The sequence below is a fragment of the Falco naumanni genome, chromosome 4 (assembly GCF_017639655.2).
Source record: "Falco naumanni isolate bFalNau1 chromosome 4, bFalNau1.pat, whole genome shotgun sequence".
Classification (NCBI taxonomy): Eukaryota; Metazoa; Chordata; class Aves; order Falconiformes; family Falconidae; genus Falco; species Falco naumanni.
Window position 1 is genome coordinate 71399674 of NC_054057.1, and position 26091 is coordinate 71425764.

The window sequence follows — 26091 nt, forward strand, 5'->3', positions numbered from 1 at the left end:
CTCTTGTTCTGTAGTGTTCTGTCAGCTCTCACAAACAGGAGCCGTTTTGGTTGTTACTGAAATGTAACAGCTCTGGTGGCTTCAGTTTCACTCTCTTGCCATCTTCCTGTAGAGGTGGCATGTTTCTGGAGAGCAGATGGGGAACCCCTGCAGTGGTGGCTGCAGAGGTCCCCTGCCTTGTGCTGGGGGTGGCCGCACAGGTGGGTTCCTATCAGCTCAGCTCCCCAGTCAGGGGCCTGAGGGCATGACCAAGGGGGGGCAGGGGCGGTGGGGTGGGGGTGTCTGTAGCACAGATTCAATGATGTGCTTTAGAGCACTACATAAGAATCCCACTCTTCTGCTTTCCCAGTGTATTTGGGAGTGGGCACATGATGGATACTTGTTTACTCTCTGGGCTTTTGAGTTTTACTGGGATTTGGCCTGAAGCCTGTGTACCTGCAAGGGCAAGTCAAGGAGGTAGTTCACCAGGGAGCAGTGACAAATGAATGACTGCACTCTTGGTTTTTTTAGAGATTTTATTTTGCAAAAGCAGCTGATTTAATGGAACAGAAAAAACACGTGCAGTGCTTGTGGGTTTTCTGCAGTTTGCTAGTACTTGGCTCTGAAGGGGAAAATGCTGCATTGCAGAGGCCTTCAGACTGTCCTTCAGGTGCGGTTCCTGACCCCATGCTTAGTGATGGCTTTGGAGAACTGACGCTTTACTTCCCCTGGGACACTGACACACAGCACTCCTGGGTCTCTGGAGAGATCCTGAGTTTGCTGTGCTTTGCTTGTGTGTTGTGTTGTGATCTCAGGAGATTATGTTTATAGTGCCTGTAACTCAGGAGTACTTACCAGAAATGGTGTCTTGGTGAGCTCCCAAGTGGAGATACGGGCCCGTTCTGCCAGTTACTGGCTGTGCTGGAGATGTACTATCAGCTGCATCTTCCTGCAGGAAGGGACCCAGCTGGGTATCTGCTGCTGTCCTGCTGCATTGAGGAGCTGGCTTTGAGCTTTTCATGTCCATGGAGAGATCATCTTTTCATGCTCCTTTCTTTCCTCTGGTTTTCTACTGGATCATTATGTTTAATGCAAAGCATAAAATCTCTTCTGGCTCTTCTGTGATGCTGTTCTTCTGGTGGAGTATAACAATATGGGCTGAAAATTTAACTGATAATTATAAACAACTGAGAGCTGAATTTGAGCTGAAAGAACAAACCTTTCCAGCCTCTCTGCCTTTTCTGTGAACTAGCAGCAAAACAGTTTCTGCTGGCTGCAACCGACTGCTGTGGGGCTGTGGGAAGCCAAATCTGAGCTTTCTGATTTCCTTCAAAGTACTTAAAGCACTTAATGACTTACCTGCTTTGGGCTGCAAGCTTCCTGATGTGCATTCTGGTGCCTTGCTGCATCTGTTGAAGTGTCTGAAATTAGTAGATTATCTGGGACGGGGAGGGGATGCAGCAGATTACCAGATTTTACTTGAGAGGGGTTTGGCTTTTTTGCACCTTTTCCTAAGGGTTCCCGCACACCCCCCCCAGTTGGCTCAGAAAACTCACCTTGCACTAGTGTGTGCAGGAGAGCCAGCTTGCTGTGGTCGTTACTGTTGCAAAACCTTCCCAGGATCTTCGCCTAAGTGATACAAACTGTACTAGGTCAAAGCCACGACTCACGCTCTGTCTGCAAGCCAGGAAGTGGGCGTTGAGGACGGCTGTGGCCACCCGAGGATGGAAGTCCTTTGTGGTTAGTGAGCACGGAACATAACTGCCCTGGAGTTGGTTTCCAGATGCAAACAATAGCTATTATTGTGACAGGATCCAAGTTCCATGCTTGCAGGAACAGGCATTTTCTGTACCTCTGACTGAGTAAACATAGGCATCCTTGGAGAGTTCTTCCTCTTGTCATCACCAGTTTCTTCCTCATGGTGTGTGATGTGCTACCTAGTGTTGAACTAGCTGCTGGAAGTAGATAGAGCCATAACTACCCCTGAATGTGGATTCAACCCCGATGACTAGAGATGTCAGTAGAGAACTGGGCAAGAATATGAGGTATCCACTGTACTGGGAGGAAAGTGCAGCTTCTGTCCTAGACAGGGCAGCTCCTGGGACATTCTCTCTGCAATGGCACAAAGGCCACGGCAATCCAGTGCCAGAGACCTTGGATATTAACAGCTGGGATTCTTCAGAGTCTGGACCTCTTTTACATTTTCTGTCCCAGTTATGTGACTGGTGGGTGAGGCAGCCCTGCTCCTGCTTTGCCTACCAGCTGGCTTGATAAGGTCATTGCTGGCTTTGCTGATGAATGCTGGAGCTGTCAGCTTACCCTGGGGCTGCATGGCAGGGCATTTGGGATTAGTAACTCAGAACAGTTCACCACTCTGTCATGTCCTGCTGTTTAATGAAAATACAGGTTTCCTGGGAGGTGTGTGGAGCTGTGAAATGAGCTTTAAGAAGCCCATGAGATAATGCAGCCCATTGATCCATGTGGCTATATGGTGTGATCCATGGTAGCTTGTTGACTAGCAAGGCTCTGAATTCACTGAAAACTCTTGTTCAAAAATGTTTCCATGTAACTTTGTCTTTGTCCCGAGAGGTTTAAATAGAGCCCTGGAATATGGATAGCAGCTGTGAGAAGGAAGAACTAGAACATTCCTTATTTAGGTAATTTCCTAATAACCTCCCAGTTCCCTAAAAATAGTGCAGGATAAAATTCTCCGCCATACCAGACTGGCGCTGAGCTGGGAAATGGGAGTTGCTGGATAATCTAAAACTCACTCTATTGTGTCTCTACTGACACTAACATCAGGAAAACATTTCCTATTTTTAGCTTGATTTATTGAAGTGTCTTAAAGTTCCTGGATATGTAGATATCCATTATTTTGAATAAAATTTGCATACCAATCTCTTAAATAGTAGTGAAACTCTCCACCTCTAGATGAACATTGAATAGATGAACCTTTATTGTATAGTTAGGGTAAAAGTAAAAAATACAGATCTAAAAATATTTAATCAATATATAACATCAAAAAGTCCATGTTTAACTTTCTCTACCAAATTATTCAGGTAATTTATATTGTATATAAAGTGGCTGTTGTAGGCTGAATCTGTTCCAAGATCTCTGTTTACTTTCTCTGATCTTTTCCAGTTCATTTCCCTCCCAGCCCTTACGGCAATTGCTTTCTGATGGAGGATCTTCCCGCAGCTTTCTGCAGGGCTCTGCCTCCAGTGCCATACCATCTCATCACCTTTCAAGTGCCATTTCATTGTTCTTTCTTGACACTGCCAGAAGTACTGCACAGTCTGGATGTTGTTTGTTCCTGCTTCTGAGCAACACATAGCGGTACCAATGCTGGAGTAAGTCTGCATCTGTCCCAGAAGCAGCATTTGGTGGGCAAACACTGTGCTGGAAACATTGTTCACAAACAGGTTTCCTCAGGCTGCAAACTAAGACCTTTGCCCTCTTGCTTTTCATGTGCGCTGGGGACAATGAGTTAATAATCTCGTGTAGGCACCAAGAATAACTGGTAATCAGAAAGCTGTAGGAAAAGAATGTCTGATCTGTGGGAGAATGTTTTAAAGGCCAAAAGCAGAAAATTAAATTTCAGCCATTTGTGTGGCCACAAACTTTTTGCACAGCTGTGCAAAGGACAGGCCTTGTCTTCATGAGGTAAGGTCAACTCAACAGCAAGGAAAGAAATAAGACAAGCTAGGGGATGAGAAGCCGTGTTGGGGTTGAATCGGGTTTTATCACAAGCTTTAGTCTCTTGTAGTGTTAGTTTGGGTAAGGAAAGAAACCAAGAAAGGATCTGGTGCTGTCAGCATAATGCTCGGCCTTCTAAGAAGTGCATTCTAATGTGGGGAAGCATACCTTTCTGCGTAATGCTTACAGCTGAGCTGGCTCTGGGGCTGCTGTGATCTTTTTAGTAGAAAGGACAGGAGTAATTAACCTCAGGATCCAAGCATAAGAAATCTGGGTCAGCAAACGTTTGGGTTTTTGATTTTGGTATTTGGTGTGGGGTTTCTTTTGGGTTTTGGTTTGGCAGACCAGTGGCTGTAGACAGTACCCTGAACAGTTGTCTAACGAATGCTGAGGGGTGCAGTGGCTTTCGGTGATAGCTGAGTGTCCTCCAGTCTGGGCTGGTCCCTTTACTTTTCCTCTCCCTGACTGCAACTTGTCATATGTTAGGCAACTGTTTCTGTGTGTGTACTGATTTGTTTGTTCTTAATTTCTTAGAAAAACAGGACCACTTTGATTTTCAGTACGCCTACACCCCTTTTTTACCAGAACCTATCCTGGTATATATTCATAGTTCAGTTTAACTCACCCCAACAAAACAGTAGTCTTTTTTTTTTTAGCACTGAAGCTGTACTTCTTCACTTGAACTTGAAGATTCAAGTGATAGCTAATTTACCTCTGTTTTTCAGGAGCTTAAACCCCAACATTTGTGTACTGGCACCTCTTTGGTACTTCAGGAGATGGTGTAAATCCACTTCCCTTGGCATTAACCATACCTACTGAAATCTTTTGCAGATTTCAGAGGTTTATTTCGCTAACTGCATCTTATCCTGTTTTACAGGAGCTTTTAGAGAACATGTAAGGTTCCTGTTAATTAAAAAACCCTTTCAGCCAAGCGTGCGATCCCTTCCTGGGAAGGGCATCCGTTTCATTTGATGCCTGCAAAGCGGTGACTGAGCTCACCGCTTGCTGTGCATGTTCATCCTCCATGCAGGAATCAAAGGAAATGCCTAGAGCTGTGGAGTGGGCAGCTGTAACGTCAAGACTGGTGCCCCAGCCCCTTCCCCAGCCCCCTGCCCGGCTCTGGACACGCTCCAGCCCCTCTGCGTCCCTCCTGCCGTGAGGGGCCCGACACTGACCCCAGGGTCCGAGGTGCAGCCTCACCAGTGCCCAGCGCAGGGGGACGGGCACTGCCCCGGCCCTGCTGGCCACGCTGCTCCGGGTACAAGCCAGGGCGCTGCTGGCCGCCTTGGCCACCTGGGCACACTGGGGGCTCACGCCCAGCCGGCTGCTGAGCAGCCCCCCCAGGCCCTTTCCCACCGGGCACCTTCCCAGCCCCCTGCCCCAGCCTGCGGCGCTGCCGGGGCTGGTGTGACCCACGGGCAGGGCCCGGCACTGAGCCCTGTTGAACCTCACTCAGTGGCCTCGGCCGCTCGGCCCGGCCTGCCCAGACCCCCCCGCAGAGCCCCCTGCCCCCCAGCACCCCCCAGCTGGGGGTCACCTGCAGCCTGACCGAGGGGGCACTCGATCCCCTCGCCCAGCCCGTCGGTACAGACGTTACCCAGGGCTGGCCCCAGCACCGAGCCCTGGGGAACACTTGTGCCTGTCCAAGGGGAGCAGCAGGTCACCGGTTGTTTCCTCCTGGACTGTGGGTGTGGGGACTTGGTTCTGCTCCTCGTCCCCGTCTTCCAGCTCAGGGGGCTGAGCACCCCGAGGGTAACTGGTCTGACTGCTAAAGCACCCCGAGGGTAACTGGTCTGACTGCTAAAGACTGAGGCAAAGAAAGTGTTAAGTACCTCAGCCTTTTCCTCATCCTTTGTGGCAATGTTCCCAGCTGCATCCAATAAAGGATGCAGATTATCCTTGGCCATCCTTTTGTTTCTAATTTATTTGTAAAACCAGTTTTTGTTATTTTTTATAGCAGTGGCCAGTGTGAGTTCTAGCTGGGCTTCTCCTCTCTAATCTTTGCCCTGCATAACCTCATGACATCCTTATAGTCCTCCAGAGCTGCCTGCCCCTTCTTCCAGAGGTGCTAAACTCTCCTTGTTCCCCTGAGCTCCAGCCACAGCTCTCTGTTACATTATGACTTGTTCCAGTGGCTTAGTTGTACTTGAGTCAGTGCAGATTTTCTGCTTCAGCTTGTATTCACTGTGTTAATCACATGTGATGTGAGAAATGTCTCTGCTCGCTGTGTTTTGCTAGTCCCATGTTCCTTTCTACGGATGAAAGGTCTGTGCTGTATTGCCTGCCACTGAGAGGTGCTGTCTTGCTCAGGTAGAACTGATGTTCTGCATGGGTTGTGTTGTGAGTTGCTGCTCATGGCAGCGTGGTTTTAGCTCAATAGCAACACATTTTTTTGGCAACAAAGGATCATTCAAGAGAGAAAGATGATGCCATTTTTTTTTCATGGCATTCCTATTTTCACCCATGGTTTGACCCTCTTCTGTGTGTCTTCTTATGGCTTCATGTCCACTTGTCAGGCTTTAAGACAGTACGGGTAGCATCTTATCATCCTTGCTTGAAATTGGTAAACTGCAGAGAATTTGGTGGCAAATTTCTTTGGCAGTAAAAAAGGTAAACTAATCTCTGCTTCTGGAAGGACAGTAAGTATTGTGTGTGCAACCCCTTCACTCCTGAAGAAATCTTAAACCTTTAGCGGTGGGGTGAGTGGGACATAAATGAAGGCAGTGACTGCAGAGGACAGCCACAGTGAGACCTGGGTTTGGGAGTCTGCCCGGTGTGCGGGGGCTGAGGCTGGGCTGGCATGGCCCTGGGGAGTCTGGTGGTAAATAAAGGGCAGTCAGATGAGCCTGCGTGGGGAGGGAAGGGCTGTCAGGTCTGATGAAGGGGACTTTATCTTAACTTCTCCGAAGATATTTTTTCTGGCTTCAATTTACTGCCATTTCCTCAGGCACTGCGCCGAAGAGTTCAGCTTAGTACATGCTCCCTTGGGACTGATTCCTGGAGTAGGGGTGTAGCCCAGGGAAGTAAAGTCTGGAGGACATGCGTTTCAAGTCACAGGCCTTGGCAGTGCTTTTAACTCCCTGTAGCAGGTTTTAGATCCATACTTAGATAGAGGAGCACTTTCAATATCACGTTGATACAATCAGTTAGCAAACAATGACTTTTCTTTTGAATTTCCCATGGGAGAAATTGAAATTTATGGGTCAGCTTTAGCTTCCCCTGTACATGCCTGCTTACCATGTCTCATCCCTGAGTACAAGCTGCTTCTGCTCAGCCACAGCCCGACACACCAGCTTCCTGAGCAGCCGTCGGATGCACAAGTTGGAGGGGAGCAGGAGCTGAGGCAGCCCTTAAAGGGGGAAGGCTGGCGGAGAGGCAGTGTAGGAGATGAAGCTGAAGTTTTGCAGAATTGCAGGGAGAAGCAAAATCTGATGTGAAGTTACAACTGGCAGTAAGGGCCAATTTGTTTACCTCTATCACTCCTGCCAGTCTTTCCTGCAATAGAAAAGCTGTAACAATAACAGGTTGCAGGACAAGAGTGGATGTGAAGGGCGCTGCTAAAATCTTAGATCCCTACAATTAACAGAAACATTTATGGGGTAAGATTCCTGGGTGGTGTGAGTATGTTCTCAGTGAAGGCAACTAACAAACTCAATGGCGCATGCCAAGTTTCTGACCTAGAAGATTTTTTTTCTTTTTTGTTTCCCTGGACCCAAATCTTAACCCACAGTGTAATATGAGTACACAAGCAATTAGGCATCCAGTAGAATTAATTAGTGTTGTATTTTTTAACAAATACAAATGCAGCTAAGAAACACTGAAAAAAAGGTCAAACAAGACATCTAAAACCTAGGTTGTCAGAGAAGGGGAACCTGAGCATGGCATTGTGTAGGTGTTTTTAGAGGAAGGTGCAGTAGCATCCTTTCTGCTGTCAGACCCTGGTAATGCAGGTTGGAAGGTGTCTCTGCCTGTCGTTGGCGCATGCTGGGATCTTTATTAAAAAGCTCTGATCTTGAGCACAGTGGTAGAGGTGAGGAAGGCTGTTACCCTTTGCAGTTCTCTGTTTCATCAGTGCATTGTTCTGAACAGAAGGTGACAGCTCTTTTACCATTTCCCACTGGTTATGGATAAGGCCTCACATGCAGTAACAAATGTGTGGTGGGAATCCTCCAGCATCCCACGTCATCACACTGGTAAGTAAAGGCTAAGCAGGAGTGAGCAACTCCTGGAAATCTTCCAAAGTGCTGGAGGAGACTTGTAATGTAACATGTCAGGGTGGCAGAACTCTTTTTTTTGCACATCAAGTAATTTTGAAATATTTGATTCCATGTCTTATTTGGGCTTCCCCCCCCCGCCTCCATACCACAGACAAACTGTGTTATGGTGGAATAACCTAAAGGTAAAATCAATGACTGGCATTTTCTTTAAAAAAATAACACAAAAACAAAACACCCCTCCCAAGCTCAAAAAGCTTAGATGAAAGGAGGAAAACCCGTAAAATAATCTAAGTTCCAGTTTAAAACAACAAACCCCCAAACCAAGTGCCAAGCAGTGTCAGCCCTGCCCTCTAGTGCTGCCGGCGAGTAAGAGGTTGTTACCTGGTTCACAGCGATGTCCAAGGCTGGGCTCACCTTTTTCTTTAAGGCATATTTAAGTATGGGTGGTTTTGTAGTTGTTTTGGTTTTTTTTTTTGTTAGTTGGTTTGGTGTTGTTTTTTTTTTTAGGGTGGTGCTCTTTATGGTGTTTTTATGGGATTTGCTACAAGACAACCAAGATCAACTTCAGGCTTTGGTGGATGATGGGCTCGATTTAAAGAAACCACCTGAAGTATCTTGAGCACCTAAGATAATCCTTATGATAAAAACTTAAATATGCTGCAAAAGAAGTAAAAGTGTTTATGTGATTTGTGATTAACTGAAGCTTCCCCTCCACAGTATCGAAGGCGAGTATGTTCCTGTGGCAGGCGATGAGGTCACCTACAAGATGTGTACCATCCCTCCGAAGAACGAGAAGCTTCAGGCAGTGGAGGTGGTGATCACCCACCTCGCTCCTGGAACCAAGCACGAGACCTGGTCGGGGCACGTTGTCAGCTCCTGAGGCATCCCAGAGCGACGTGGCTGCTGCCTGCACGGTCACTGCTCGGCTGCCTGCAGGGGACCTGCCCGAAGAATATTCTACGTATTGTGTGGGAGGAGATGCTGCATTGTCAATAAAGCAGAAGCAGGCCAAATTTTCCAATTTTACAGCTGGCCTGGGAAAAAAAAAAGGGGGGGGGGGGGGGGGAGGGGGGCAATTCAAATGCTAATGAAAAAAATCTAGCACAGTGTGTTTACAAAAAGTGTATTTTAAAGAGACCTAGTTTGTGTGCTTGGTGGAGGAGGGGAGGTTTGTTTTTTCTTTTATCTTGTGAACTGATTCCAGGAGATGCCCAGGGGAATTGGGAGAGGTTTGAAGGAGAGCTCTTCTAACGTGGGCTGCTGGAGCAGAGGCACGATCCGAGGCCCTGGAGGTGTGTGAGCACTGTGGGCCCTTGAGATGCTCGTCTGTAAGGGCTGGAGTAGACTTACTGCTAATAACAGTTCCTGAATGCCTTGGCTGGAGAGATGGAGGGGTGCTCGTTGCTGTGATTTGTTTGCCTCATGGAAGGAAGTTCACAAACAGAGCAGCTGCCGCAGGGTGGAAAATCTCCATCTGGTGGTTACGCTCCAATGACCATGGCTGGGTGCCCTTCAGGTGCACCATTTGCAAATGGCACATCTGCATATGTGTGGAATATTGTAGTTTTAATGCCTGCATTGTTTGTGAATTTACTTATGTGCCTTGATGGGTGATTAGCAACAGATTTTAGAGGCCAGTATTAAAAAACCAACAACAGACAAACAAAACTAACCCCAAAAAATTGCTTCAAGGTAAGTGGTAGAAAGCTGTAGAGCAGTGGATGCTTCGCAGCCTCTGACTGTGTGTGAATTTAGACAAAGCTGAAGATGACCTTCTTGGCTGCATGTAGTTGAATGTCTGCCATGGTATTCCACTGGGCAGGCAGGATAACTGTACTCCTGAAAAGCAAGTTACGTGCTGTTCAGATGACCGTCTGTAAGATGCTGTGTGAGTTACTTAACAGGCTCAGCTGTCTTGGTGAAGTAGATTCTGCAGATGTTTCCCTGGAAAACTTGCTTGGTAGGATATGATATGGTCACCCTTGCCCAGACTCTTCTCTGCCTGCAAGATTTCGTGTAGTTGTAGTGCAACTAAATTAGTTCTGTTCCTCTTTGCCTTCCACATCTCTTTTTCAAATGAAGCATTTTTCTCTATTGTGTTTCTAACAGTGGATTTTTATTGACTTTGCAAATAATAATAAAAAAAAAAATAAAAAAACGTGGCGTGATACTCTTCTGTTAGTTGTGTGAAACAGTGTAACTTCCTTTGCCTGTTTGCAGCAGATGGTCTGTTTGATGTCTGACCTGGGTCGAGCACAGCTCTGTGGAGGTTAGTAACTACTCTGATGGCTTGTTCTACCTTAGCTGCACCCGTATTATGCTGTAGTGTTCAGTAACGACCAGCCTGTAGTGAAGTTTTGTGTTTTACTAACTGTAGGACTTAGTAGTGGTGGATTTAACACTATCCAGATTGTTGGAATTTCACACGCTGCTTCCTTTGCAATAAATGTGACCATTATAATGCTTTAACGTAAGTCTTCAGGCTGCTATCTGTGTAGGTGATGTTGAAGATGATGAGCATTGAAGTCAGAGGAGAATGCAGGTGCCTGCATATGCACACCTGTATGATGATATTTAAAAGTGTTTTAAAAAGCATTGTAGTATCAACTGACTAGCATTTCCAGAATGATTAGGGAGTAATTGAGCAAGTTTTCTGGCTGTTTAATAGGTTACTGTATAATACATGCTACTACTTCTATAAATACATTTATTTTCATTATATAATATTTAATATTCTTTGTATTAACGTACAGCAGGGAGGTATAGCCTGGTCATTGCAGCTGAAACCTGGGGGAGGCGGGAGGAGGGCAGAACATATCAGAAGGGGCTCCCAGGACTATTCAGAAATGTCACCGCAAGGCTTTAGCCAGGCCTCAGGGAACAGCCAAGCCGGGGCTGCTGCAGGCTGAACGTGCCCTGTTCAGTTAAACTCACGCTAGAGAAAGTAAGGCCGGGAGCAAGGGACTGGGCGTCGTGGGGTGCTTCCATTTGTTTTGTTTTTCCTTCCCCTCAGAGACAGAATGCTTGCCTCTCATCTGCTGGCAGGACAGGCGGAAGACAAACCTTGGCTACTGGCAGTGGCTGTGCAAGTGCAGAGCAAGCCTTTCGGATCCGAGCCTCAGGTACGTGCCTGCAGCTGCCTGCGCCTGGGGCTGAAAACAGCTCTGGGTTTGGTCCTGCACAGGATGCTTTGCATAGCAGCTTCCTGCAAATACAGGGAGCAGCCACGGTAGCTCCGACCAGCTCCGGCACAGGTGGCTGCGCAGAGCAGCAACCCAGCCGTCTGCAGAGCCTCCCTGCGCTGCAGCTGGTGCTGGTCCAGGGTCTGCTCCCCTTGCCCCGGCTGAGGCTGACACATGGGAAGGGTGTTAGAAGACCAGGTAGTTCTGATGTGTGAAGGCATCCCTCCTTTTTGTAAGCCCTCTTGGGGATTGTGGTTTGTACATAGATTGTATTCTCTCCTTTTTTACTGTTCTGCTGTGTATGATACACTTGGAATTGCTAAGAGTCAAGTCAAACGTTTCTTTGTACAGACAGGCAGCATACAACAGGTTCTGCTTTATGTGTTTTATTTGCCAAAATGACAAACTGCAACAGTAATTTTTCATGATAAAATGAGATTTTGTTCTCCTTTACTGATTAAACCGTTCACACACAAGATTACTTTCCTAAGGCAAGATGAGAATAGTTATAATAACAGTTACACTGATTGTCATGCTTCAGCTTGATTTTAATAGAAACATAGTTTAGGTAATTTTTCTTAGTACTAAAATCTCATCTACCCTTAATGTCTTACCAAGAAAATTAGAAATGTAGTAAGTGACAGAAATACATTTTGCTACTCTGCTCAAGTTGTCTTTAATTTTTGTAGATTATTTGGGTTTTAGATTTAAAAACAGTCCGCAAGAAGCATAGGTACCATGGACTGTACTGCATTGGCACCACAACCATACTGAGGAGGTAACTAGCACCAGTTGGTCCAGCCTTCCTGGTGGCGGTAAACTTGATGGACCTTCTGACCCTGCACTGGAACAGAGGTGAGGTCAGGGACTTCTGGCTCAGTTTTATCTTCCCACCCTCCAGAAAAAAATAAAACCTGTCTTTTTTACTCATCTTCCAGTTTTAAACAAGATCTCAGCTGTCATATAATACACGTCTTTATACCACAAGGTAGTATTGTAAAAAAACCCAACCCAACCAACTCTAAAATGTTCATTTAAAAAGCAGCTTCAAAATAAAAACTAGGGATAAAGCCTTGCAGGCCAATTTTGAGTCCATAAATCAATTATAGGCAGATTATCCGTTCCCCAGCCCCCAAAGTGTAATTAATTAGCTAAGGAAGTTTACTCATGACTTAAAACTCATTAAAAAACGCCACCCCCCCCCCCCCCCCCCCCCAAAAAAAAAAAAAAAATCCACCAACCACCAAAACACACAACCAGCCCAAAAAGAAAACCAGGTACGTGTGTGAATGGCAGCAGTGGAAGGACGGTGCTAAGGAGCTCTGCTGTGCTGCGCTGGTCAGCAACGTTCCCTTCAGTACTGACTGACCTTGGAAGCGCTTGCTATTCATGGCCAATTACAAAACCCAATACGGAATGAAGAGGTTCTGAGTTATTAAGGTGTCTTAACCGTTCTGCAAGTGTGAATTCTAAAACTCTTATCTAAAAAAATAGTTCTTCACAGATTCTTCTTGTATCCTGGGGGGATGTGACGCTGTGGCCTTCTGTTCTGGAGTCTGTGAAAATTTCGTAGTCATTCCCTCCCTGAAAACAGAAGAGGAAAAAAGCGGAAGAGGATTTAATTTTATGTAACTTAATGTATAGTCACAGTCTTGCAGTGGAAAAGGGATGCATAAAGGAAATCATGGAAGGAAGGGATGTTTTACAAAGGGGTATGGTGATAGGACAAGGGCTGGGGGGTGGCTTTAAACTGAACAAGGGTAGAATTAGATGCAATACAAGGAAGAAATTCTTCCCTGTGAGGGTGCTGAGGCGCCTGCACAGGCTGCCCAGAGCAGCTGTGGGTGCCCCATCCCCGGCATGTCCAAGGCCAGGCTGGACGGGGCTGGGAGCCGCCTGGGCTGGTGGGAGGTGTCCCTGCCCGTGGCAGGGGGCTGGGACTGGGTGATTTTTAAGGTCCCTTCCAACCCAAACCAGTCTGTGATAACAGTCGCGTCTAATAAGTCTTCCAGAAAGCTAAAAACCTGTAAACCACCATCTTGAGATTCCATGTAACGCATTTATGGCACACCTGTACTGAAACTCCTGCTGACCACCACAAACACTTGCATAAGAACTTCCTGACCTGCATATTAGCATCTGTAATGGAACAGCAGGACTCTCAGTGTAAGTTTAGCTGGTTTTAGTTTTGTATAGTGACCCAGTATCAACCTTTTAAAATTATTTACTTGTTAATAGGGTATAAAGCTTGTTACAGAACACTACACCAGCACATGTGATTTGTAACTTCTCTGCATTACCCTCTTTCTTCCAGCTCTGTTTCCTTTCCTGTTGGTTAAATCATTGAGATCCTTCGCTATTGCGTTAGTGTTGTGGCCTTGTCAGCTACTGGTCTGCTGTGACCTTTGTAACTGGTTTCTAATCACAGAAGAGTGATGAAAGATCTTTCCACAGCTGGCTCAGGGAACAAAGGCACTGCCACCTGCACGAGAGAGCTGCCCGGCAGCCATGGCTCTGTGCACTACAGGAAGCAGTTACCCAGTGCCGGTACGTTGTTCGCCACACTGCTTGCCAGTGAGTCAGCAGCAACTCTTGCTACTGCAAAACAATGAAAATGCTGCACTGCCGATTACAGGGTTTAAAATCAACTGTCCATGAACTCTGTGCAAAGGACAGGTAATTACTTTTACAACCAGTGTCAAGGGAGATTAAACCCTTTAATTTAAAGCTTGTCTTTTTCTTATAAAACTTGGCCTTTTTAAGTTTACAAAGCTACAAAGTTCTTTGTAATTATAGTTCTAAAACTCTAAGTTCTTACACAACTAAGCCTTTTCTTATAAAACTTTGCCTGACACTGTCCTTGGCCATGTTCAGACAGCTTTAATTTCATCCAAGTCCTTGTGCTTTCTGTTGCCCTTGATAGCTCTGTTCAGGTCTCTGCTCGGTATTTTCAAAAGCCTCTGAATCACCCTGCAGAGTCACTTAGCTCTGCCCGATGACAAGGGACAGGGATTACGTGTAATTTCAGTTCCTCAACGCAGAGACAGACAGCGTGGTTAGCAAAGGAACAGTATTAAATTCAATGGATAATAAATATGTTTAATAAACACCAGCCAACAAGCAGCATCAATCTACAATAACCAAACAGGATAATCAGTTTTACATAGTCATGTCACCTAGGTTTTTAACATAATTACAGAAATTCAATTTAAAAACACAGAACACTGTTCACTTCAGGAAACAGAAGAAGAAAAATCTATGCTCACAGCTACCCCCAGCACTATGCTGACCAGTAACGCGCGGTCAGTTAAACACAGACAGATTTCTATTCTGACCTCAATTCTTGTCAGGCGTAAGGCAATTGGTTAGAACCTACAGTGTCTGTGGTTTAAAACAGCAGCTCTAAAATGTATATACAAAATAATATACTCACTGGCATAGTCTTATCTCCAAAGAAATAAATAGTCTTGAATCCATCATTGGCAACGATTCCTAAGCAGTACCTCTTATCCCAGCCATCTGGGAACACATCGAAGCTTATCTGGCCTCCTAGGATAGACAGGAACCAAGGAAACCTTGGTTTAGGATAAGAACACATTTCTGAGGGGAGCATAAGTGAGAGGGTTTTATTAGAGGGAGCTTTGCAGAAGTCACAGAAACGTAAGACCCCGGAGTTAAGTCTTACAAGTACAAAGAGTGTTCTATAGGGTATCACTTACTACACTTGTGACTTACAGATTATTATTTACCCATTAAACAAATACAAATGTCTTAGCATTTTCTCAAACTGAACCTTTTTTAAAAAACTACCTTTAATCTTTTTACTTTTAGAAAGAAACTACACGAATGAACAGAGCCACTGGTACATGTACATGTACAGCCATGAAGTCTTAGGCAAATCTAAAGCTTTCAGAACAGAAACAGGAAGAAATCAGCCGTGCTAACACAGCCTAACAGGACACTAACTGTTCAGTCCCAAATCCTTGGACTTTACCAAGACATAACAGTGTCATTGCCGGTCGAAGCGGGTGTCACAAAGGTATTTACAACATACTTTAGGAAAGCTATATTGCAGTTGATTTCTGCCTTACTGTTTCAATACCACAGCACTAATGGTAACCATATATATTTTTTTTTAATAATTCTAAAAAACAGTAAGAGGCAAGAACGTGGTAATATGTTGAGGGAGAGAGGAAAAAAAGAAAAAAATAATTTAAAATTAATTCCCCCTTATTACCACTTTTCTCTTTAAGCTTGCGCTTGCTTTTGGATTTTTTTCCTTCCTCCCACACAATGCAGCTGCAGAACTAAGAACCAAGGGCTACTGGAACAGTACTGATACAGTATTTCTGATCAAAACTGATTTGCAGAAATAAATCCAATCAGAAGCATGTAATGTTTCAAAATGAGCAGAATCAGTCACACAACTGACATTAAAAGACAATGAACTGATGACAAGCAATGAAGTTCTCTTTGTTGATGGATTTCAATTAAAATATATCAAATGAAAGCCTAAGAGGAAAAAGAGGCTTAGTCTTACACGTAATGCCTGCAACCACCCCCAGATAGGTAACTGTCACACAAACGAGATAGGGAATGTCATAGCCATAAGAGGCTATGACTTAAGTGAAATTTAAATCAAATGATGTTTTAAATTACATTCTTCTAATGTGGTACCTATAGAAAATGTGAGGCCTTTCCCTGCAAATTCTCTTCGTAGATCAGCTACAAATTTCTCTCTTATACCTTCTTTCTGTTAAAAAAAAGAAGAAACAAAACCAAACATCAGTTACATGCTGTGCTAAAAGTCATCAATAAAAAGATAACCCAAAAACCACCCCAAAAATATCCAAAGGTCTGAGTACCCAAACTAGTGTGATACAGTTACATTTTATTATCACTGAAAGCATGCTGGGAGTATTGCCACTTTAATGTTAGCAACTTGTAAAAAATGAGAGAAAACTTCACATGCATGCGGTGATTTTCTATGCATGCAGTGATTTTCTATCTGAAAATTTCAGAACACTAAGACAGTATGCTTTGACTCCCAGTAAAATTCAGTTTTACAAATAAGGAGACTGAGGCATAGGGAGAGTCTCAAAACTGGTACCAATCTGATGCCATACGCTGCAAGAAAGGTAATGTCAGAACACCTCAGGCTCAGATAGCTTTCAGCATCCCTTAATCCAGTCACAGGCAGACTGCTTTTGAGGAATCAGATTTCAGTTTTTGTATCAGATCAGAAACAGTTGTTACGGTGTAGCAGGGAACGGATCCTGTGGCTCAGCAGTTTTATTGATTTAAATGGATGTAGACTGGTATGCTATAGAGCACTCCAAGGAAGTATGGTTCTATCTGTGACAGGGTTTTTCAGGAACACTGTGTGCAGAGGTTGGATACAGGGTTAAAAGAAACATGAGCCAAACCCATGCCTTCTGCAAGTAATCACTGTCAACTATTGCAACAAAACCCCTATTGTGTATTTCCTGAAGTCCAAGGAAGAAGTTAGTTAAACCACATGGAAAGGATTACAATGAAAAAAATTGCAGAAAGTACAAAAGCTTTTTCAAAATCATAACCTGGCCCTAACTGCCTCTGCCAGAACAGCTGAGTATTTTTTTAAGAGCTGTAACTCACTTTATCAAGTTCATAGAACTCAATTCGTTCTTCCTGGCTGCAGCTTCTTCCAATGGGGGACACATTTAACATCCCGTTGCGGAACTCGATAAAAGTGCCCCTGAAAAAGAATTGACAATAGATGAAAAATTGCTCAAAATATCACAATGAGTATCACAATAAGATTTTGTTTCATTCCGAAGACAATGGGAATCAGATGTCTCCTTCAGCCTCTCATTGTATGCATAAAATACCAAACATGTAGGAACCTCTGGCATCAAGGAGGCTTTGGGACTTTTATTTGAATCTGGCAACCTCAACATCATCCTTAATGACTTTTAGAAGTATGATTGGAACATCCTGTGAACCCGGTTCTCAAGACCCTGACAGGCCAGTCTGTCAGCTTTGGGGTGAAGGGGCAAAATTCAGAGCAATCTTGGCAGTGTTTCTGGCTAGCCTCACATACGGTGTGTATTAAATGTCTTGAGCAGCTGCACCCTCACATATCACATAGAACTGATCTTACTGCATGCTTCTAATCTCTGGAAAACATGCTGCTGAATTCCAACCATGTCCAGGAAATACTCCTACTTCAAACCTGAACTTCTTTCCCTCTTGAAATACTGATTCTGCATTTTTATTTAAATCCTGTGCTCCAGCTGCGAGCTTGTCTTTGTATGCATGGATTGAGCTCTGTTTCACGTACACAGTGTTCCTAAAACACAAGTTACTCATTTTTTGCTGAGCAGCCTGCTTTACATATTGACGCTCAACACTGCAACATGGAGATCATGGTGACACCGAGATGCATGTGTGCATATACCTTTTCTTTGGCAGTTTAATCTTCGCAATATAACTCAGGCAGTAGTTGATCAGATCTTGAAGTATGTCCTCGCCCAGGTAACCCTGAATGTTCTAACAAAATAAACACCATTCAACCAAGGGTTCAGAATTTGATATTCTAAAACCAAGTCACATGGAAAACACAGACATTGGATAATCATGCGTGGTTAATGCCACAGAGAAACATTCCTTCAATAAGCAACCCTCAGTCCATGCACACATGGTAATAACAATGTTTTGGTAATAATGAGAGGCACGCATTTTTCTTACTGTTTACTTTTTTTTTAAACCATAAAACAAAATCTGATTTAATATGCTCCCTACTGGTACCTGCTTTAGGAGGAAACAGTGTGGCCTAAACAAAAAGTTGCAGTTAATATCTACTGTAGCCAAGTGTGAAGAAATGGGAGATGGTTACTGCAGTAAATTGGCAACCACTGCTCAATTTCAGCCAGGATCTCTTTTAAATTTTTAATCTCCATTACTATGTTGAACCAATGAAGGTGATTAGGGCATCTAGAATCAGATGTACTTTTATATTGATTTAGAGTATTTACCTTCTACCTTATGCAACATATCACAATGTGCACTCTGAATTAATAGCTAAAAAGCAGCTACAAGGAATCTAGAAGAAACTTTCTGAACCCAAAGGCCAGCAGACATCAGCTATAAAATGCCATATTCCATAGGACCTCCAGGAGCAGTGGGCTTGGCCCCATTTCCTATGCATAAGCTGAGGGAAAGGCTGTTCCAGGATTTTCACTGTTCTTATTCAGTCAAACACTCCAGACTTGAATAGCTTTTGGTTCGGAGAATACCCCAAAGAATAAAGTTTAAGGTGCAGATGGTCATTGCATGAATCAGAGCACCAAATGAGTGATCTGTTACAGAAGGAACACATGAAAATAGCAGCAATTCTGGCCTTAGTTAGAAGGGTGATTACAGAAGACTGCACCGGAGCAACAAAGCAAAAACTTTTGTAGGTAATTTCTCTTTTGTGTTACTGGAAATTTCACACTTACCTGCTTGCTCAGGAATTTCCCATCTTTGTATGCTACAAGACCATTTTCTGGAAAAACGTAGTCAAATTTTTCAACCACTACAACCAAACAAAAAGACCATAACTTACGATTTCCCCTGTACGTTTAATGCAGAATTGTCTTACACATTAAACAGGTGAAACATTAGACCATAAAGCATGAAAGATTCAGCAGCACAACATTGAGCACAAGATCAAAGCTGCTCTTATTTCTCTTCCAAGATTAACACACATCTCAGATTATGTGAAGCCTTTCAGTTGTTACCTGTATTTCTGCTTAAAGGCTCCTTCTCTCCTGCAAATATGCCTCTCTGCATTAAATGTGGGGAAGTGACCTCAAATATTACAGAAGCCTGGAATGCAGCTGGGCTAGAGAGCACATCAAATACAACCATTTCAGGTTTGTTTTCTCTATGTTACTAACCTATAATAGATGTTGGAGGATTGTGAGAATCTCACTACAATGCAGGATGATACTGCTTACTGGAGACCACTTGTAAGCCAAGCAAATTCTGAGCTATCTGGGCACAACAGGCAGCTATCAGTGGCATCAATGAAGTAAAGACCACTGAAGATAAGTCTCTGAGATAGGAAAGGAAATGTCTCCCAAAGGACTAGAGCAAGAGTCCATCTCTGCATCCTAACCCCACAGCCAGCTGAGCAGCCTGCACAGGCGTATGTCATCTACGTAATGCCAGGAACAGCAACGCTGAAACACCCTGCTACAGTACAGTACCGAGCTGGGTTTCACCGTCAACACATCGGGGTGCCACTAACACGCAAACCTGGCTGCCGTTTGTGAGCAGCTGTCACAGGCAGAGCACAATGCAGCACCACCAGGAAAAAAGTTAAAAGGCAGGAAGGAGGAAAAGAGATCGGGTTTAACCTACACTTAACCTTCGCAACTTCCTTGTGAGCAACTGGGCACGAGGGGTTGCCCCTGGCAGCCCTTACCATCGTCGCCCAGCTGCTCCTTCAGCTTTTCAAAATCCGAGCCGCCCACCACGCCGACCTTCACCTTCTGGCGCAGCTCCTGCAGAAACGCCGCCATCTCCGCCGTGATTTTCTAGGTTCAGAATAAATTAATTAGATTCGTCGGCATGCTCACCAAGAGACCAACACCTCCACTGCGCAAGAATTATTAAACCCCAGGAATGCCGTGCGGAACCTTAAGAAAAAGGGAGGATTTCGGGGTTTTTTGCCTTAAGCGGCGAAGCCAGCCGGCCAGTCCCGCAGCAGGGCCCGGGGCGGCCGCGTCCCCTGCTCCGTGCTGCCAGGGGGCCGCGGCCCTCAGCGCCCCCCTCCCCCGACCCCTCAGCGGCCCACTCTCCCCCGGCCCCTCAGCGCCCACGGCCCATCACCGCCCCGCGCCCGGCCGGCGCCCACGGGCTTGCGCGCCCCAACACCCCCGGCGGGGCCCGGCACCGCGCCGCGCCACAGCGCCCCGGCCCCACGGGACTCGCCTGGCGCGGGGCCGTGAGGGTGCCGTCCACGTCGAAGAGGCAGAGCGCAGCGGGCTGCGACGGCGCCATTGCGCCCGGCCGGGCGGCGGGAGCGGGACCGCGGGGGCCGCCGGGAAACAGGGGGTGCCGCCCCCTCCCGCCCTGCCGCGCGGCGGGGGAACGCGACGGGGGAACGCGGCGGCGCGGCTATGGCGGCGGTAAGCGGGGCGGGCGGCTGCTCGGGGGTCTCTGCTGCCGGGGGACCTGCGACCGGCCCTGCGGCCCTTCCCCGGGCGGGCGCAGCGGAGCGGAGCGGGGCCGCCCGTGAGGCGCCGGCAGCGCGGCTGGGCCGCGGCCGTCTCAGGGGAACTGAGGGAGGGCGGCGCGCGGCGCCTCAGGAGTGGGCGCGGGCGGACGGGCCGGGGGGAGGCGGGGGGGGGCCCGGGGCTGGGGACCGGCCGGAGGGATGCGGGGGGAACCGGGGCCAGGGGCGGGCCGGGGGCCGGCTAGGCGGGCACCGGGGCATCAGCGTCTCTACCCGCCGCGCTGGGCCGCCCGCCTGCTGTGGCCCCCGCGGCCCGGGCCCTCGAGTGATGGCGGCCCCTGCCCCGCGCCCGTCACCGTGGCGGTCGGCCCCGTGGCGCCTCCCCGCACAGGCCGGCTCGGCAGCGCAGGAGGTCCCTTTCGTCTCTTGTGCAGGTCCCTAACGCGCGGTCCCTGTTTCAGTGCTGCTCGTGCTCTGCGCCTCTTTGCTGTGCATAGTCCGCTTTGTTCCCGACGTTGCTGTTTAGGTGGTTATTTAACGTTTCACCGATTTCACTGGCCAGCAGCCCCAGACTCTCTTACCCTCTTGGTGTAGAAGCAACCCGTAGTGCTGGTGCTTTCACTTTGGTGTTGGTCAAAAGAAGAGAGGCAGGGGTTGCTGTAAGCTTGCCTTCGGGAAGCTAACTTTGGTACCGGCCGTATTGCCAAAAGTGTTTTCCCTCTTCAGCTGCAGGGAGCCATGCAAGTGTGAGCAGCAGTTTCCTGACATAATGCTAGTTTTCAAATACAAGGTTACAGTGACCTGGGGCTTATGCTTACTGTCATTAGGTGCCGAAGGAACAGATTCTGAGCTAAATTATTCAGTTATAAAGAAGACTCAAGTGATGACCTGTGGGAATATTCCTTTACAGGCTAGGCTCTGCAGCATTAGGACAGAAGTCTGCATGGCACCGTTGTTTGGGAGATGTCTACAAAACAAGCTCTGGACAAGGTCATGGAGGAAGGAAGGTGCTCGCCCACCCTGGCTTTTTGGTACATGGGAGTGTTTGCACTCGCAAAAACAGCAATTTCATGGTGTTAGTAATTACCTGGGGAGACAGCGAGAGCCACCTGTGCGTCTGTACCACTTGGCCCCCGCTGCCACGGTCCAACAAAAGGCTATGGATAAGAAGGCAGAAGAGTTCAAGCTGGTCTACAGGTTTCCATGGATTAAATACTGCAAGGTGCTGTCCAGACTGAAGCTGTTGCAGACTGCCACCACCATGGTCACTCTGCCTCCCATCTGCTACCTCTATCTGCAAGACCAGGTTTCTCTGAATATCCTCTTATATACAACTGGCATTGCATTCTTTGCTGGTGCAATGTTGTATGGTATGAGCTACTTTTTCAGACGAATTATTGGATTGATCTACTTAAATGAAACTGGCCATACTGTCAGAGTGGCCCACTTGACATTTTGGGGAAGGCGGAATGACATTTACTGTCCCATAGAGACAGTGATGACTTTGGATGAAGTTGGAGATAGCAAGGGGGAGCTACTTCTGCAGTTCAAACGGTATAATAGTACAGATATTTTATACTTTACAATTAAGTTTGGCCAGATTGTAGACAGACAGAAGTTTACTCAGATATTTGGAGAACTTAAGTGATACAGCAGGTAGTTTCCAGTGATTTTCCTTGTTGCATGTTGTGCTTATTCTTCTGCAAAAGTTCAGTTAGTTTGGCAAACCAACATACTTCTGTCATTTTCCTATGCAAACCCTGCTGGTAAGTGCACTTGGTGTAGGAAGTAGCAATGGTAAAAAACAATCCCCAGATTAAATATCTTTGCAACTGGTTTATGGTGTGGGCAGCATCTCTTGGTGTCGGATAGTGATGTGTGCAGTGCGCTGTTGCCAGCAGCTCTGAGTCTAAACTGCCCTGCCTGGAATGTGTGGGAGGTGGCCGAATTACCGATCCTGACCCTGTTTCAGCTGCCCCTTGGGTGGGTTTGAAACAGGAAAAACTCTTGAAGTGAAATGCAGTAACTCTGCCAGAGCTTCTTCACTTTAAGTTCATTGGGTTTTTTAGTGAATGTTAGGTTGACTGGGAAGCCTCTTGAAATTAAAACTTGTCTCACGCATACATACTCGTGCATTCACGATACTGCGCTAGCTAGGAAGAGCGATATCTAATGCTGTAGGGGGAAGGGGGGGCTCTCTTGGCAAGGTCTTCCAGGATGTGAACATAACTAGGCAAAACAAAGGTGCATGTTGCAAGACACATCATTCGGCTGTGAGGGTAAGTTAAAGACTGGGACAGCATTCCAGGAGCCTCTCATAGAATCTGCTTTCCCACTGGAATCAAGGAAGAACACTCCTAAACTGTGGTGCTGTGAATTACAGGGACAGCCTGTGATCCCTTGTTCCGTTTGGATCCTAGTGATCATCTTGACAATTTGGAACTACGTGTCCTTCTTTGCATCTATTCATGTTTGTGCTTCTTTCGTATGTATAAATGACACTTAGTCAATGCTGTAACACTTGAGTTGCAAGAACTTCTGTAAATGTTACCAGAACTACCTTGAATTATGTGAATTAAGCAGTATTCTGTGAAGATTACCACATAACCTGGGTAACAAGTCATATGTATCCCTTGATGTGTTTACCCATTTGGGTGTTATCCGAACATCAACAGTTCTGTTGCCAGATACCCTTTCTACTCCCTACTGCCCCAGTCTGGGTTTACCTAAAATGAAACAAAAAAAAGGAAAGACACCTACAGTCTGTGTTGGATTAAGGCTGAAAATATGTGTACTTTGTGTTCTGTTGAACTTGCAGGGTTGATCACCTCAGCACCTATGTCTATGAAGGACAGTGGTCTTACTATGTGGTGTTAGTGTAAATTCTCCTTTTCCAAAACCTCAATAGAAATAAGGAGCAGGATTTAAACCCGAGAAAGAATCAAACCTGATCACTTGCAACACATAAAACTTTTTAGGAATTGTCAGAAGCAAGTTAATGCCTTACACTGCTCTTCTAGCTGTTACCTCACCTGAAACTGGCAAATAAACTGGCCCTCACCAGCACAGGAACTTGGGAGCATTCCTTTCCCTGGTTCTTCCTCACGTGTATCGAAACCTCTGTCGCTTGGTGGATCAGCAGATGCAAGTAAGTAAAACTGCCACTGCTAACCCTGATTAACTGTTCATTTAATGTTTTAAATGATTCACTTAGGCATGTACTAAGTGTAAAATGAAAAGCCCTGGAGAAGTTCAATTATAAATATTTTATTTAAGAATATTGATTACACATGAGATGTCATTTGTTATGAATCTGTGTACAGTTACTACTTACACCATGAAGTGTAGTTAAGTATTTGTTTAAACATTTATTTGGCACTGTCCACAGGATGCTGTAAACAATATTAACTTTATATGCTTCAGCTGCAGTGCTTTATGTATTCTCTAACATGATTTCATCAACATGTTTTACACAAGTATACAGTTACTGAGTGTCAGTAAAAATTATAAAAACACCTAGAGTATTCATAATAAAAGTGAAGATGTGGTAAGAGTTCAGATTACTGGACCTTTGCTTCTGTAAAAGTACAAGACTCGCTAGAGACATTTACTAAAACTACTGCACTGATATGTTGAGCAAACTAATTCCCAAAATGCTGTCAAATACAGTTCTCAGTTTGACTTTCTTCTTGCTGATAATATGCTTATGAGGACAGCAATGACAGTGAGGTTTTGTTGAACACCAATTTACCAGTCTTTCCTCCAGATTTCTACAACTGCTGTTCAAAAACCTGCTCAGGTTCTGACCAGCTGGTACCAGGATTCTGGTTTCTGCAGAGAGGTTTACAGAAATCCCCTTACTTTTAAGCTAGCTGAAGTGAGTGTACTTGAGTTTCCCTGAACCAGCACTCAAAAAAATTAAATAGGGAAACCACAATTAACACTTCTCCAAGCAGCTAAGAAACTTCCACGTTTTGGTAACTGTATTAAACATGTAAATCTTTTAACTGCTCTGTCTCTTATTATGTACTTGAAAATTGTGGTCAGATCCTAATAGGGTGACCGTAACGTCCACTGTGGTCCCTGCTTTTTGGTGCAAACGTAGTTAAACTTGGCAAGCAAAATCCAGATGCTTGCTAGCCAAGAGACTGGAGAAAAGAGGTACGAGACCTAGTTCAAGTCAGCCTTAAGTAAAGGGACATCCAAAACAGTTCTCTGAGGAGAAACAAATTCCATCGACTGTTGACACTTTTTTGGATCCTGGGGCTTTCTAGATATCTGAAATACCAAGGACTTAGCATAAACTATTAAAAAAAGGATTACTTTGCATTATAAATGTGCAGTTGGGACTTGGCCTTCACTGTAGTGGCTCTGATGTCAAGTAAGGGCTAAGATCAAGCAGTTCTGCTGTAGTTTAAAAAAAACAGCTCAAGCAGAACTTGTAGTAGATAAATTAATGGCTATTGTGTGTTACGGCCAAACAGTAAAATAATCTCAAATCATTCAAGATTGCTGACAGAGGTGGAAGTGACAAGCTTTGCATGATTCTCTAAGCTTTTTCAAATTACATACTTCAGGTTATAGTTTTCTCTGTACAACTCTGATTGTAAGAGAAATCAGACGTTTTAAAATCCAGGATAAGGAAAAAAGTTCTTCAGTCCCACTTAAGAGCGCCGCCCGTGTGGCTGAGCGCGTCAGTGCCGCTGCAGCGGTACGTGTAGGCTGAAGGCTGGGCACAGCGTAGCTGATGGCGTCCTGATCCCGCTGCTGTGGCAGGCGTCTGTATGCAAGGGAATAAAGCTGGAAATTACTCTGTCAAATACTGTACTTGGCAGTGGTGGAAAGCAGAGCTTTCCTCGAAACACCAATTTCATTCCAGCTACCACTAGAAAATGGCGCTTTCTGCACGGCCGGCACGTGGCTGTGTCATGCCATACTTGCTGCCTCTGGGCACGGGGGTAAACCTGGGGTCACCTGCGAAAACAGACTCTGCCAGGTCATATTTAGAATATCAAATAGTCAGGGCCATGAACGTAGAGAGGACTCTGCAGTTAATATGACCCAAGCCAGAAGATGGAGGGCCACAGCTTCTACAAATGCACAGTGTGGGACAGCGGCATGTACCTGCTGGTGACCAGTACCAATGCTCTGCCTGGGTCCAGTCTGTGGAGCAGCTTGCCTTGGGCAGGATTACAGACAGAACACAAACCTTAGTTTATGACTTTACACTTATCTTGTAAGTAGAGAAGACATGAATTAATGCAAACTAATTTCATAATCAGCTGTTCTGTGTGAGGGAACTGCTTTTTACTTGAAGTTTGCTAAGATGTCACTGAAAATGTTCAGGAAGAGGTGCGCATGGTGATCTTTGAAGATCAGCGTTGGACGGAAACGAATCGATCTGTCGCCACAGCCTCCCAGCACCACACCTAAACCAAGAGCAGAACGGGTCCTCTGGTCATTTCCATTTTTGCCAAATACCCAGAAAACACAGCCCTCCCGACAAGGTTCAGCTCACTGCAGAGGCCCAACAGATGCTCCCCCAGCCACTGCCAACCACAAGATGCTACACGTAGTCACTGCTGCAAAGGGGCCTCAAGCTTCACAGCAGCTTGGAACACTGGGGGTGCCTGTGGCTGTTCTGTAAAACAGGTGGAGTGCTGGGACTAATCCCAGCAGCAGTGCAAGGACTCCGTCCAGCGGAGAGCTCGGACAGCGTCTGAGGCTTCAAAGCTGCAATACCCTGATGGTTAAGTACCTCACCGCCAGAACGAGCAAGACACAGCAGGTTTCTTTGCAATTTTGTTTTTAA

The 26091-nt window shown here is 45.8% G+C and overlaps 4 protein-coding genes across 10 annotated transcripts in view; 2 read left to right on the forward strand and 2 right to left on the reverse strand.

The window, feature by feature from the left end:
* Window positions 1–8958, forward strand: part of CARHSP1 (calcium regulated heat stable protein 1) — a 36968-nt gene extending 28010 nt beyond the window's left edge. For all 3 annotated transcript variants that reach the window (XM_040591877.1, XM_040591878.1, XM_040591876.1), the window contains exon 4: window positions 8610–8958. In XM_040591877.1, the coding sequence (XP_040447811.1) occupies window positions 8610–8772 (163 nt within the window). In that variant the 3' untranslated portion in view covers window positions 8773–8958. The remainder of the gene's footprint in view (window positions 1–8609) is intronic.
* A 124-nt stretch (window positions 8959–9082) lies between these two features.
* On the forward strand, window positions 9083–24432 carry TMEM186 (transmembrane protein 186). Of its 4 annotated transcripts, XM_040591872.1 has the most exons (4): window positions 9083–10161; window positions 10906–11014; window positions 21190–21833; window positions 23300–24432. In XM_040591872.1, exons 2-4 carry the CDS (start codon window positions 10913–10915, stop codon window positions 23313–23315), a joined length of 762 nt encoding a protein of 253 aa, XP_040447806.1. In that variant the 5' UTR covers window positions 9083–10161; window positions 10906–10912; the 3' UTR covers window positions 23316–24432. The 4 variants fall into 4 exon arrangements, with proteins under 4 accessions (XP_040447806.1, XP_040447804.1, XP_040447805.1 ...); XM_040591870.1 differs by lacking the exon at window positions 23300–24432 and having other exon boundaries at window positions 21190–22838; XM_040591871.1 differs by lacking the exons at window positions 9083–10161; window positions 23300–24432 and having other exon boundaries at window positions 10693–11014; window positions 21190–22838.
* PMM2 (phosphomannomutase 2) lies at window positions 11445–20163 on the reverse strand. Its single transcript, XM_040591875.1, has 8 exons — window positions 20036–20163; window positions 19527–19638; window positions 18556–18632; window positions 17514–17605; window positions 16712–16811; window positions 15752–15827; window positions 14508–14623; window positions 11445–12658 (listed from the first exon to the last, which is right to left on the reverse strand). Exons 1-8 carry the CDS (start codon window positions 20102–20104, stop codon window positions 12557–12559), a joined length of 744 nt encoding a protein of 247 aa, XP_040447809.1. The 5' UTR covers window positions 20105–20163; the 3' UTR covers window positions 11445–12556.
* Window positions 23531–26091, reverse strand: part of ABAT (4-aminobutyrate aminotransferase) — a 57453-nt gene continuing 54892 nt past the window's right edge. For both annotated transcript variants that reach the window (XM_040591869.1, XM_040591868.1), the window contains exon 16: window positions 23531–25708. In XM_040591869.1, coding sequence (XP_040447803.1) covers window positions 25587–25708 — 122 coding nt within the window. In that variant the 3' untranslated portion in view covers window positions 23531–25586. The remainder of the gene's footprint in view (window positions 25709–26091) is intronic.

Bases quoted from the DNA above. Each gene is read 5' to 3' on its own strand.
- PMM2 (XM_040591875.1), bottom strand. From the start codon at position 20,104: ATGGCGCCGTCGCAGCCCGCTGCGCTCTGCCTCTTCGACGTGGACGGC. The intron at 17,606-18,555 runs GTAAGTGTGAAA...TTATTTTGTTAG, and splicing joins GGAAATTCCTGAGCAAGCAG to AACATTCAGGGTTACCTGGG. The intron at 16,812-17,513 runs GTATATGCACAC...ATTCTTTTTCAG, and splicing joins ATTAAACTGCCAAAGAAAAG to GGGCACTTTTATCGAGTTCC.
- TMEM186 (XM_040591870.1), top strand. From the start codon at position 10,913: ATGCTTGCCTCTCATCTGCTGGCAGGACAGGCGGAAGACAAACCTTGG. The intron at 11,015-21,189 runs GTACGTGCCTGC...ATTCCTTTACAG, and splicing joins CTTTCGGATCCGAGCCTCAG to GCTAGGCTCTGCAGCATTAG.